The sequence below is a fragment of the Fusarium oxysporum genome, chromosome III (genome assembly GCF_013085055.1).
Source record: "Fusarium oxysporum Fo47 chromosome III, complete sequence".
NCBI classification, from domain to species: Eukaryota; Fungi; Ascomycota; class Sordariomycetes; order Hypocreales; family Nectriaceae; genus Fusarium; species Fusarium oxysporum.
In genome coordinates this window covers 1,825,794-1,839,712 of record NC_072842.1, presented here as the reverse complement: position 1 = coordinate 1,839,712, position 13,919 = coordinate 1,825,794, and the positions used below count along the sequence as shown (strand labels likewise).

Below are 13,919 nucleotides of genomic sequence, written 5' to 3'. Positions count from 1 at the left end.
TATTTCCATATCATTAAAACTTTGCACCTGGGTCTGCCAGTCTCGACCACTCCAAACCCCATAGATGGTGATTCTTCTTCAGTTCGACATCCATCTCCTTGGTTTCTCTCTCGAATTCCACTTCGGCCAGCTGTGAATACAAATCATGTTTGCCCTTGACGGCATCTGTGTACAGTTGTTGACGTGTCATCTCAGCATCACTTGATCGAAGCAACTGGTCAAGCTCGGCGTCTGCTTCTGGGTCTCCCAGCAACTCAAGTGTTTCCTTTGCCTCATGCACTTTCCCAAGCTTGGCATAAGACTTTGCGAGACATGTCAGGCACTTCCGCTTCCATTCAAAGACGCCATCGTCAACGTCGAGGGCCTGGTTCAACATGGCCACGGCTTGGTCATACTTTCCATCTTGGAACAGGCATTCGCCATAGACTGTAAGAGCATTGCAGTTCTTCGCTTCAGCTACGAGCTTCATGAAGCGGTTCTCAACATCTGCAAATGCAGTTATTTTCCGCCATGATCCACTGGCGAAAAGCTGGCTCACGAGAGAGACGACAGCAGGGTTGTAGTTGAGTTCTGAAGCTGAAGCCCACAATGCCATCGAGAATGAACTATGGGCTTTCATTCTCCTGAACAACCACAATAAGCACGCCATCTCATGTGCAACCTCGACGGGGATTTGGTTCTCTACACGTTGTTAGTGGGCCCATAAATGCTCTACCGAGGGAAACTTACCAGAGAGGTTGACGCGAGAAGGATATGCTCCTTTTCTTATGGCATTCGAAAACTTTGATGCATACTCGTAATATTCGTCTGGTCTGAGAGTACCAACTTGATTCTCGGACGCTCGCATAGCCAGTTCGAAGTCCATAGGTGAGATTTGACTGAGGTCGAAATCAGTCTGGAGGCTGGAGCTTGGCTGAGTTTTAACAAGCTTGGGTGCCCTGGGAGGTGGACGAAGAGGTTTCCTTGCGCCTTTTGGAGTAGCATATGAGCGAGTCTGGTACCCAATGGAATTGCTTATCCTCGAGGTGCTCAGGGCAGCACGATGAGGAGATGACTGTGCGACTGGCGCAAGTGGTAATGTAAAGTCACCACGTAGCAATTGGTAAACATTACGAGGTTTTACATGAAGTTTTGCTGTCGACATATTTTGGATAAGGTACTTAAACAAGAGACAGTCTGGCTACTATACCTAACGAATCCTCTTCACCAGTAGTCGCATGTAGTAGGTGAGGTGAGGTGAGACTCTGCCACTACTTGATGTGTGGGGCGCCAGTGTGCCAATCATATCTTGCCTTGGAGAATTGCCCATCAAAAAAACCATCTCAAACTGAATTTTTCATACATCTTGAAGAGCTTAATCAACAACAGTTCACAACCAAATTCAGCTCAGTGTGCTAGATTCATACTCTGACTGAAAACCCTGAAGTATCATTATACCGTATGATCTTGATTTCTGACATTTTATTTTCCCGCGGCGGAAGAGCATCAGCATCCTGAGCCACCTTTCTTTAACCCTTTCTTTACATTTACCACAAGCTGTTCATCAGCTACAAATACTCGAAGATGGCACCTCAAACGCGCAAGAGAAACTACAACCAAAGTACAACGAAAGATACATCTGTGGAGAAACCGACATCGGAAGAAAAGCGCAAGCTGCCTGTAAGAGCCAAAGACGGTGACTCCAGTGACGGTGCGACGCCAATTTCAACGGAATCAAAGGGTACCAAGGTGGTTTTTGGAGATGACGACAATGACAACGCGGCGCCTCCCCCTGTGGTAGTCCCAAAACCTGCTGCGCCGGTAGAGGAGGAAGATGAGGAAGACAATAGTGACGATGAAGCCCCTGAGGCCGTATCAACTTCTAAGGTGGCGTCTGATATCAAGAAATCCAACCAAGCAGCTCAGAAAGCAGCCCAGGAGTGAGTTTCGCCGGTCTTGTTATTTCATGTTCTGGAATTTCTAACCTGCGTCCAGGGAGGCTGCTGCACAGAAGCGCAAGCGTCGGGAAAGGGATGATTTCTTCAAGCAGCAAGCTGAAGAGCGCAAGAAGTTTGAGGAGCAGGAGAAGGCTGGGGGGGATGAAAAAGCTTCCGTCGAAGAGGAGCCTGCACAGTCGCTCATCCAACGAAGCAAAGCAGAGAAAGCGGTGAACCTGTTACCCGCCGAGTTTTTGACAGATTCCAGCGAGGACGAGGCCGATGGGATTGATGATCAACCAGAGGAACGTCCAAGGAAACGCCGTGTTGCAACTGTGGAAAGAAGCCTGGCCCGCCAGGAAAGGGGACCTAGGGATGAGCGGGTAGGCTCAACCGTCTACCGCGTTGCTAAGAAGACAGATGAGAGGATGGCACCTAAGTTGAAGAAGCATGCAAAGAGCTCTAAAGATATTCTCTTGAAGAGAAACCGGAGTGTCACGAAGCAACGGTCTGGTTTCTTCGTCAGGTAGAAGAATAACCAAGTATCAGTTCTTTGTCACGTCAGTTCGATACCATAATACCATAGCTAGGAGTCATTCTGCTCAAAATACTACACTCGTCTTTTTCAGAACCAGCAGTTTGTTCAGTTGTCCTCTATTGGCAGTAGTTACGACGCGTCCATCAACAAGATAAACTATAGTTTTGAAACGAATCGTAATCTTTTAGTGCCATACCATGGAGAGTTCTACAGTTATACATATATTCGAAGATCACTCTGCTCGGCGAAACAGGTATCCGTACTATCGCTAACAGTTATTGTAACAAAGCGAGCCCCATACATCGTCTGATACCATTTGCCTTGAAAAGCTTAATGCCCTGGACCATGACCATAGTGTGAATCCCAAGACGAGACCTGCAAGCCGAAGCTAGGGCTGCATCGAAGTAATATCATTCATTAAACTGTAACTAACCAACATGTGGACACTTGCTGAGCTTGGCCGATAAGGTGCAGAGGTCTATGCTATGTACAGTCACAATCTACATCTGGACCAAATACGGCGTATGCTTTAGATCGACATACCTAGGTAAGTTGGAAATATCTAGGCATGCTTGTGCTCAGTTACCCACAGTTGTTACTGCCCGATTTGCGTAAAATATTTGGATCGGCAAGCGAGATTTTGGATATGCGAGGTACGCGACATCTGTAGCACTCGATACGACTGGTACATTGGCGTTGGCTTTGAATAGAGCACACCTTCGACGAAGGTATAACAGAGAAGATCCATAGCGCCTGGTGCAGCGCCGTTTACACTAACTCAATACAGGCACGCTGACTGCTGACCATTCCGAAGCAGATTGAGGTGATGTCGGGAGCTTTCGACAAACCAGCTTAGCACCTCGTCCTGTCATCCGAACCCAGTACCTGGCGAGTGGGCTGCATCTCAGACACGGAAGGAAACGATTCGATCAAGTCTAACAAGTCTCAGCCAGGCACTCCAAATGAGTTGACTCTCCGCACCAGAGTGGAGTGAAATGGAACAGCTTCAGTGGAAACGCTACATCTGGCCGAAACGCTCGAGGCACTTTGTTTAAAGGCCCTGGTCCATGTCTGCTCCTTCGGAATTGGGAGATATGCTCAAGTAGCGTCCCTGCCGGGGAAGAAGGGATGAAACGTTAAAGGTCAGAAACATGCGGTAACTGCAGGCGTTAAGTTTCGATAGCGATGATGGTAGGATGAGCTACTGCGTAGAAAGAGCGCAACCGATACTACATGAAATGTGAATCAGTGGCTTTCAAGTTGCACGATATGGCATCATATATGTTTGCTTCTCACCGGTTACCCATCACAGCTCCTGCAGGGCCTACACCTGGCCACTCGCTTCCAAATGAACCTTGGCGATACGTACGGTACTGTGGAAGAAACACCTGATGGGTCCGAAGCAATAGTTTCAATGTCCCTGCACTTAAATCATATAATACGGCACATATAGCCTCTGCAGCACTACTAATCCCAACGGTTGTTCTGGACGAAGCGACGTTGACGACTGCAATACAACGTAGAACATTGAGCTTCGCCTTTTAGGCGAGTGAAAGCAGGGCGGGTCATCAAACATAATATTTTATGATTCTCGTTATGATTGCGAACATAATTAAAGTTTGATACACTTGTGAGGCTTTCCCAGCATGGATTTACCCTGTGGTCATGCATAAACTGAGGAAGTGATTCGCAGCTAATACTTTATGTGTTGTAAATCATCGAGATTGATTTACCCGCTCTCTCGTGTAGGTCTGACAAGACAAGAAATGCTGACTGGTTTCGGGAGATCGACGCGAATTATTTCAGCGCCCTGACTCATGTCTTCAGCTCAAATCCAGCAATTTGTACATTTTCGCACCAGGTGGTCGAGTTCAAAAGTCCGTGGAAGAAGATTTCGACCAGTCAAAAAAGCTCAACTGATTTTGGCTAGTTTGTTTCTGGAATAACCCCGGACGGGGAGCACAGCAGGCAGTTAGCCACGTGGGAGAAACGTGACAGTAACTGTCATGTACCTAGGAAGACAAACATGCACACATGCAGGTAGGTTTGCTACAGATAGTTACCTTCGATAAACAACCGCCAAGGTTACAAGTTCAATATATGTTGGTGGACCACAGAAATATGTGGAAGATATGCCAGGGACAGGAAATCAGGTTTAAAAAAAAAAAGGGAGAGAGAAAAAGAGAAAGGCATCAGCCGTCCCCAGAGAAATCGTCATTATTGCCCTGTCTGGATACATGTACGTGATGGCAAAAGCAAACGCTTCCCGCGAAATCGAATCTACGGACGAGATAGCATGGCAGGCTGAAAGAGGAGCCGAGAGCTGTAGGGCATTCCGAGCACGATTTGCGATTTGCTCCTCTGCGAGCTAACCAAGCCACAAACAGGCCGCTCTGGGCACAGGTGGAAGGGTCCGTGCCAAAATCAATGTCAATGCCAAGCACCTATCTGAAGATCACGAGTCGTTGGAAAACGATCTGAAGGGCTGTGTGGCGTTTTAGTTGGATCCAGGCGATATGGTTGCCCGACTTGTAAACTTCGAGAATGATCATTCTCTGCAAGGGGGTTCTGTTGTGAGCAACTGTACAGTTAGGAAAGGTCGGAGACGGTTCCGTTGTGTTGATATGATATTACAATGGATATGTTACCATAAGAGCATTGACCCACGATACCTGAAATCCATCTCATTATTAACGGTGAGCTAATTATTGCCATTTATGCCAGATTCTAGGCTAGCATGGTTCTCCCGGTTTTATTGATGTATTGCCTCTTTTTGTGTGCAGAGTCCCGAATGGCTTCTGTTGTTTGCTTGTACTATTTCATCCAGCTGAAGAAGGCTGCACGATGAGGCACTCAAGGGCAACCACCAGCCCTTCTGTATGGGCAAAGGGGACAACTCATCCTTGGCCTTGGAACACAGGCAGCTGCTGATGATCTCACAACGAATCAGCTGAATCGCGGTTGTCTGAAAAAGCGTCCACCGTTACTTTGAGCCGGCATCCTCTGTAAGGGATGCGTGAATCCCAGGGTCCAGCCCATCCCCTCCCTTCCGCCTTCGCCCCTCAGAAGTTTCTTGTGACAAGTTGCTTGCCCACTAACTTATTAGCTCGTGTCTGCATATTCCAGTTGGCTGTCGCACCGACTGGTTCGCCCCATTCCAGCAGCCAGCAGCCCATCACCATCAATTAACTTATGTAGGTAACTTATTAGCGGATAGAACATTCGTTGGAAGCACCATCGAAGCACGCTAACCTGTACATACATATGCAAGCCAATATGATATGACGCTGTGATCTCATGTCCTGACCTGACCGCTATTGTAATTCGGTGCAGAAGCATTCAATACATGTTTCTAAATTGACAATTTTGCGGCTGGCATAATCAGCAACACGAAAATCAAGTTCAGTATATATTCCTGCAGCCAACTCCATGTTGTGGATCATCTGCCCCCAGAGCGCACCTAGGCGAGATCAAACCGTAACGCAGTTGGGGAAAGAATCTGCATTTACCTCTCGCATCTCGTAGGGTCCAAGCGCAAAGCCGTGGGAAAACAGTACTGAATAAAGGTGAGATAATGATCAGGGTGAACAAGACCATATCATCATCGCTATGGAAGCATTCCCTAGATACGCGGGACCGCAGCTTCGAGTGAAGCTTTCCCCTATCTAGATTTCGGCGTGGGAAGCGGAGAGGATTACCATTGATGGCGCCATGTCCCTTTGCGGATCAAAGTTAGTAGGGGCTAGTTCTGATGTGTTTTGAGCAAGGGGGGTTCCATCACTGCGTTTTCTCTGAGACTGGGCTACTGTCACTGTCTTTCGGTCATTGCTGCATCACTGTCCTATTTATACTCGTTATTGAAAACGTGGACAAAGTGTTGCTGTTGAGGCTCCTGCACTCGTAGCATCTTGCCATGTGTAATCTGCAAGGCACCTTAATCAGAGGCCTACGATTCCAAACCCCTCACTGATATGTTTTAGGCCTTTCTTCAACACCAGGATTGAGATTCCTCGAAGAATGCTAATCCTGCAGGCACTTATCCGTCGCGGATAGCTGCCGGGGAGCCCCCATCCAATCAAACGGCTGGACTGAGACCCAGCATGGGTAACCCTGACGAGTAACATTCAGGGGATGCAAGACAACGTTATCAAGGTTAACAGAAGGACGCTGTCTCCAACCCACAACGTCAACGCCACGATGGTAACACCTTCACAACAGGCAGGATGCTTTTACACAAACTAGAGAAACTCTTCTTCTCCCCCTTCTGCCCGTCTCCTGTGACGTCGTGGTGGTGATGTAGCAGCCCCAGCAGGCCGGGTTTGAAGCTCGAGGCCTTCTAGAAGCCCAGCCATCAGCCACCAGCAGAGCTGACGATCGTTTCTTGTGTGTCTCGGAATACGTGCGTTTCAAAATAGAAACGAACTTCTCCGTTACCAAGAAATGGTGGCATTCTGAAACACACAGGGCATGACTTCGTTTTGTTCTGTCATGTTTGCCCACTTTTCCCCATCTTGCAGTTGTGTGCGACTGTTTCGGTAGACCTGCATCAACTGAGATTTCGTCACAGTCAACTTCCCGTCTGCCCTGTCTTGGATGCATTATACATACATAAGTCATAACTGTTATCGCTTGTGGCTGCATTCCGAATTAGTCGAATAGTCTGGCGAAATCCTGCAGGGGTGCAAGTTCAACGAACCTGAGGGGTTTATGATGATTCTCAAATACCCTTGCTAGACTAACTATACAGTGTGGATGTATCAATTTGTTTCTCTTCCTACAGACGTCCCTGGTCTTTGAACCTGTCTCTTTGAAGGTTATTTTGATGTAGACTTTGTAGTCAAGATTCCATTCTCCAGATTTGGCCAGCCTAGTTCACCAATTTCAAGCCGCTCTTATGTATCAATTGTTGTTCATTTGCTAAGTCACAGTCATGGCAAGTTGGTCAGTCAATTGTTTCATGCTGCACTGCCATCCTACACGGAATTAGTTGTCAAGTTCTTACTTGAGTCAGCATGCGAAGCGGAGAGTCTAGTTTCCGGTATTAAATTGAGTTCCAGATGGATTATTCTAGGCTGAGTGACTATGTCATACCGGATCCAAATACCTGCAGACTCGAAGAATGTTAACAGATGAATACCCTGTATGTTTTCGCGATGGTGTATTTAACCATGGTAGCTTGGCTTGCCAATCAAGGCTGATGCTCGCTGGGCCATACTACCTGCAATCTGGCTCACATGGCCTTGGTGAAGCGAACGCAAGTGTCTGTAGACCAGTAAACGCTGGTTCTCGATGTTAACTGCGCGTAAATGTCCTGTCTTACGGTACGTTGGGGATGAAGACATTCGTATGTGGAGAAGCAAGTGAGACAGCATATGACCTAGTGCCTGGCAAGGAGACCTGATGCTCGTGCGCGTACCCTCCTAACTTACACCATGATGTTAAACTTGTTAGTTCGAAGGTGAGTTTAACGGCGATCATCGACTTGACCAAGCCACGTGAATCAAGTACCGCCCGAGTTGATTTTTAAGACCCCTGAGTTATGCCCCTGGTAGCTCTGGTGGAAGGTGTCTTCAGATCTGGATGGGATTGAATGACTATCCAAGACGCTTGCTGTCCCTACCTAAAGGAGCTCCATCCAACGCCATCAGGTATAGACAGACACAGAGAGTCTAGAGAGTGCACTGACTGCGTGGTGGCACCAGGCTAGAGTCGAGCAGCGTGGATAGTCACATCAGTGATCTCCCCTCCCATAGGAAGGAGGCTTCCCTGGATAGGGCAAGTCGCTCGCTAACCGGGGCAACCAAACGCTTGGATGGAGCTCAGGCCCCGACAGATCCCATCCCCTCGCGTTTTTGAGGAAGGCCCTTGATTTTGGAATACGATACCGATCGAGTTGAAATGCTCTGAAGGCTCGACTCAAGAGAACCTACGAATGGAGTTGACCTGTAAGGGAAGCTCGTTTCTTTCCCTAAAGCTCGCACTTCCCCGAATATTGACCCTTGGATAGATTTTATGGCAGTTGTGGTTGGCCCGCCTCATCGGCAGGCTCCCGTCCATCCTTTCTCGAGGCCGGGCAGCTGGGAGCCGAAAAAGACCCAACCTCTACGGGACCTGGGACCTGAAAGCTGGAAAAGCCAGGGGCAGAAAAGCGTTAGAGATGAAATGCCGGGTAGGCGCCTGAGGGGAGGCCACCGGGGAATCGATACAAGCCCCCAGCTTGGTTTGATACATCCATGCTTTGTGGTGGTGGTGACTGTTCGGCTCTGAGCGCAGCCCTGGCCCTGAGTCCTGGGGGTGCCCCTGTCAGAAGCCCGGGCCTTTTTTGTGGTTGTACAGGGGAGGACCCCTGCACGCTTAATGGGAGATCCACTATCCTGTCCGGCCACCGCGAGAGCGACAAACTAAAAACCAGCAACCCTAGTCCCCGGGAGAAGGGGTACAGAGTGGAAGTTGACGGTTGGTAGCGTATCTAGTGACCGGTGCAAAGTCATTCAAGGCGCCCCCCAGCGAGAAGGTCCTAAAGAACAGGCCAAGCTCTGAAAGGGAGGTCCTCCGTCTCTTAATAGGCGGTGCCTGGCACCAAGCATCTTAGTACCAAGCCCAGGAGTCCTGGATTGGATTGGATTTGGTGCCACTCAAGGTTCATGGCCTGGTCGTACGGTGCAAATCAAACTACCATCCATCCATTTCTCTTTTCCATTTCTTTCTCATATAGCCCACCACGCCCATACCTTACTTCCTTCCACTTTGGCTCTTGATGCTTTAGTAATTTCGTTTCTTTTCTCGTCTCAAATCTTTCCCTTTTCTCTCCTTTCCTCCATCAGGAGTCAACCTCCTAGAAGCAGACAGACAGTGGGATCGTCTATTCTAATAAAACGAAACGAATCTGCCTATCAGCGAGCGAGCGCAAGATAGACGAGTCTTATCGCCTCAACGACTCCGTATACCACCCGCCGAATTGGTTGTTCTTTCATTCACCGAAAATCTCCGTCTTACGAGCGCCTAGAAAGCAAAAGCAATTACATTGTTCGAAGATTGCCGTTGTGAGACGATTGTGACTTTTGTTTCTGTCTGTGGAGAAGTGATTCTGGGCCAACTTACCCAAAGTGAGTGATGACCAAGGGCCAGCATCACATCGCGCATTGCTAAAAAGCAAAGCCAGAAACATCACAGCCCGACCTGTCGCAAATCGCAACCGGCCGCAAGCGACCTCGCACAGTTAAACGTTTATTCTTCAGAAAAGCGGTGCCGCATAATTGTCTCTTCACCCTTTTCGCCCCGACATCCTATTTTCTCCCTCTTCTGATTGGGTTTGATTTTGTTCTTGCAGTCAACCGGTGCTTGACCTTATCAAATAGCCCATTACGATCGCGGAGTCTTTACCTCGATTTGCCGTTCTGGAAATTTTTGACGTCGCATGGATTCCCGCCCCTTACTCTTTAAGTTCAGCCGCCCTTGACCAGTAATTCCTCGATCACCCAGAACCGTCGAACCAGTGCTTGTCTTACAACACAATAACCAGAGACACCGCGAAGAAAAGGTGTCTTATTTAAATGTTTCGCAGATTACGGAAAAACCAGGATCACAATACTACATCGAGTCAAGGACGGGACGACGACAAGGCAATTGCCACAAATCTTCGAGAACTTGGCTTGGTTGGCTCACGCGCATCCAGTCGAAGACCCCGAACTGGCACAGACTCCAAACCTTTTACAGAAGGACATTCCATTAAAGCCAAATCTCTCCGCGGGCAAGACTCAGTCTCCTCCGCTGGCTCAGTGAGGTCAGGCGTTAGCAACGCTTCCCGTCGAGTTGGCAGTATCGACAACAACGTCATGGCTACCAACGCTGATAGAAGTCGCTCACGACGAGAGCGCACATTTGTAGGAAGCGAATGTGCAGTGTGTGAAGAGCCGCTCGAACACACTCTACGCGGCGAGCGCATCCTACAATTTTCTTGCTCTCACGTCTCCCACGAGGCATGCTTCTATGAATTCATTCGCGAATTCGAGTCACAATATTGCCCGACATGTGACGCACCCCTCCACTTAGACACAAGTCGAGGAGGAAACGTTATAGATATTGGTTTGCTACCTGTCCTGGTACAATTGGAGCGACATACTGACATATGTATAGAGAAGATTAGCAACATGGTGCGTTCGGTCGGTACCGATTCGAGGTCCGCTATGACGCCAACACCAACAGCAACCCCTTGGGATAACCAGCCAGCTCGAGCTCCCAGTGTCGAAAGCAATCAAAGGCGTCCTGTGCAGCAACAACACGTCGGAGGCCGTGACAGCGTTGCTCGAGGTAGCATGAGGGATAGTCGAGATGCCCCACTATCAGATCGATATGGTCCTTCGAGGCATGCTCGAAGTGACAGTGAAGCCACAGGAGTTGCATCATCCGGCGGATATCCTGAGACAACACAAAGCGGACCTGCCAGACGCCATGACTACGATGTCCAAGCGATGGAGACAACACCTGCAAGCCCTAGACCAATGACCCGCAACCCTATTCCGGCGCCGATTGTCACTGTTCGCTCAGAGTTCCCAACATTAAACCGGTCACGACAACAACAGACCCTTACATGTCTGGTTACTGTCGAGGTGCCTGATAATAATTGGAGGCCGGATCCTGAAGATTTGGGTGCTGCAGCTCCTCTGCCTCCTCCTCCTACCACCAACCGTGCTGAGGAGGCATATGGCCGCCCACCATCTCCAGCTCGCAGTGCGCCTCGCTTCTACCCATACGAATCCACGGAGGTTTTGGAAGAGATGACCGATAGTCTGCGCAACCGCGTTGATAATTGGCACGGGCTGGACTTTAGCAGGTTAGTGGCGGCGCTTCACTTTCATTAGTGGGCGATCATCGTCAGTATGAACGAAAAGGCTAATTTTTCTGCAGATTCGGAAAATTGAGGCTCTATGGTACCCTCAGGGTGGGTAAGGATAAAGTCTCATGGCAGGAGTTGGAATGTTTCCTCTTCGCTGAGATGCTCATTTGCGTCAAGGAGAAGAAAATCCCTCAAGCACAACAGTGGGATGAGAATGGCGCTCCGCGCAAGACAACTCGATGCACTCTCAAGGGCTCAATTCTTATTAAGAAGCACCTGAATGAAGTATCAGAGACGGGAAATATCGACGAAAATATCCTGACACTCAGCCTCTCGGTTGCTGAATTACCACAGTTCCATCTCCGTTTCGAGAACCGCAATCAACTGAAGTTGTGGCAGCAAGCTCTTCTTGACCTTAACGCTGTTGAGACATCTCCTGTACGCAGCCCCGAATATGATCGCGGCGAGTCAGAAACTGACGAGGAACTTGAGTGGCAGCGTTCGCGCCCACAGAGAGTCTCTTCGGTTGCATCCTCCTGGGGTGGCGCGAGATCAACGACGACAGCACCCACCGACTATACGAACTTCCCCAGAAGCCCTGCCATGGCGAAGTCGGTCCATGTGCCCATTGATGTCGTCGTCGTCGTGCCCATTTCTTCTTCTATGCAGGGCGTCAAGATCAACCTGGTCCGAGATGCCCTGAAATTTATGGTAAACACACTTGGCGAGCGTGACCGTATGGGACTGGTCACTTTCGGTTCAGGCGGCGGCGGCGTGCCTATCGTTGGCATGACTACCAAGGCCTGGCCAGGCTGGAGCAATATCCTGACATCCATCAAGCCGGTTGGCCAAAAGAGCCATCGCGCTGATGTCGTGGAGGGCGCCAATGTTGCGATGGATCTGCTCATGCAAAGAAAGTACAACAACCCTATCGCATCTATCATGTTGATAAGCGATGCGTCTACCTCAGACGCTGATAGCGTTGATTTCGTCGTGTCCCGAGCTGAAGCTGCTAAAATCACCATCCACTCATTTGGCCTCGGGATGACACACAAGCCTGATACCATGATCGAGTTGTCAACAAGAACAAAGGCTTCTTATACTTATGTTAAGGACTGGATGATGCTCCGAGAATGCCTCGCTGGATGTCTAGGGAGCATGCAGACCTTGTCTCATCAGAACGTCAAGCTTAAGCTCAAGCTGCCCGAGGGTTCTCCTGCCAAATTCCACAAGATTAGTGGTGCCCTGCAAATTACGAAGCGAGCTACGGGCAGAGATGCGGAAGCATCCCTCGGCGATCTTCGATTTGGGGACAAGCGTGATGTTCTCGTACAACTTGTCATTCTTCCTGACAATACTTCCCAGGAACAACTTCCTCAAGATCCCTGGGATAATATTGTCTCGGGTCTCGAAGCACTGGGCGGCCCTATGGACAACGACAATGAAAGAACTCTCTCTGTCGAAGAGGTTCCATTGATCCAAGCAGACCTTAGCTGGGGGGATATCCTGCGCGAGGGCACTGTCACACATATGCCTCGGCCATCTCTTCTGGCCATCACCATGCTTCCAGTCAGCGGAGGATCCAAGAAGGCATGGCAGAATTCCCCTCCCATCCCTCCTCACCCAAGTATTGTTCAGCGCCGTATGGAGCTCCTCACTTCTGACATGCTTACCCGTGCTCTCACCCTGGTCAGTCGCGGCCAACATGACCGTGCCCACACACTATTGAATGAGACTCGGTCAATTCTGAAGGGTCTCGGAAAAGGTGGACTCCCCCCCATCCCCCCTCCAAGCAAGTCGACTCCTTCGGCTCCCTCTACTCCCCATCCCGCGAACGACGCTTCGCCAGGTCAATCAACCACTCCCGATCGCAAACGCAGCCCTTCACCGCCTGCTTCGGCAATCTCTGGTGTAAATGGTCTCCCCTCCTCGCAATTGGGCCGTAGCCGATCTAACGATGGCCTTGGACTTGGTGCTGGAATTGACGCCAATACTGTCGCAGCCCTTGATGCTGAATTAGAGAGCAGTCTGGAGTGGATCAACCATCCTGCTGTTTTCAGTCGCGACAGTAGAAAGGCCGTCCTGCAGGCAATCGGTGTAATAAGCTCCCAGCGAGCTTTCACGTACCGCACCCCTATCGAGGGGCTATGGGCTTGCCGCGTTAGCGGTGTCAAGAAGCTCACGGAGAAGAGTCGAGAATGGCGTGAGGATGGTGGCGGCGAGGGCGGAATCACAGAAGAATCTTGATCTTCATAATCATTATCGCCCATTTCCTCTTTCTTCATTTACTGTCATAGCCGAAATAGCGCTCTGGTTCTATTTTCAGCTTGACTAACGACCGATCATGACCAAAACATTCAGATGCTTCCCACGCTATTACACATGCATTTGTTGCTACTGCTACTTTATACTCGCTACTTGCTTTCTTCAGTCGATGAAGGGATGCATTATCTCTTCCGGCTTCCCTCTGGAATTGTTCGATACCCCTGGAATCTACCAACTATCTGGCGCACATTCGACCTTATGCTCGTAGTATATACCTGCTTCATCATCTTGCATTAATAGATCTTTTTCTGATTCGCTGCAATCGGTCAAATCCAGCTTTACCTGTGTCCTGCGATATTGCCTC

The 13,919-nt window shown here is 49.4% G+C and overlaps 3 protein-coding genes across 3 annotated transcripts; 2 read left to right on the top strand and 1 right to left on the bottom strand.

Annotated features, from left to right (window-relative positions):
* Positions 1–13: 13 nt before the first annotated feature.
* Positions 14–1,166, bottom strand: FOBCDRAFT_289913 (uncharacterized protein; the record flags this gene model as incomplete). Its single annotated transcript, XM_031176064.3, has 2 exons — positions 730–1,166; positions 14–681 (listed from the first exon to the last, which is right to left on the bottom strand). Exons 1-2 carry the CDS (start codon positions 1,142–1,144, stop codon positions 14–16), a joined length of 1,083 nt encoding a protein of 360 aa, XP_031047197.2. The 5' UTR covers positions 1,145–1,166.
* A 149-nt stretch (positions 1,167–1,315) lies between these two features.
* Positions 1,316–2,547, top strand: FOBCDRAFT_217602 (uncharacterized protein). The gene is made up of 2 exons (XM_031176063.3): positions 1,316–1,919; positions 1,975–2,547. Exons 1-2 carry the CDS (start codon positions 1,564–1,566, stop codon positions 2,444–2,446), a joined length of 828 nt encoding a protein of 275 aa, XP_031047196.2. The 5' UTR covers positions 1,316–1,563; the 3' UTR covers positions 2,447–2,547.
* Positions 2,548–10,289: 7,742 nt separating this feature from the next.
* FOBCDRAFT_130234 (Pleckstrin homology domain-containing protein) lies at positions 10,290–13,537 on the top strand (the record flags this gene model as incomplete). The annotated part of the gene is made up of 3 exons (XM_031176060.3): positions 10,290–10,539; positions 10,591–11,287; positions 11,362–13,537. 3 exons carry the CDS (start codon positions 10,290–10,292, stop codon positions 13,535–13,537), a joined length of 3,123 nt encoding a protein of 1,040 aa, XP_031047193.3.
* Positions 13,538–13,919: the final 382 nt, after the last annotated feature.

Bases quoted from the DNA above. Each gene is read 5' to 3' on its own strand.
- FOBCDRAFT_217602 (XM_031176063.3), top strand. From the start codon at position 1,564: ATGGCACCTCAAACGCGCAAGAGAAACTACAACCAAAGTACAACGAAA. The intron at 1,920-1,974 runs GTGAGTTTCGCC...ACCTGCGTCCAG, and splicing joins GCTCAGAAAGCAGCCCAGGA to GGAGGCTGCTGCACAGAAGC.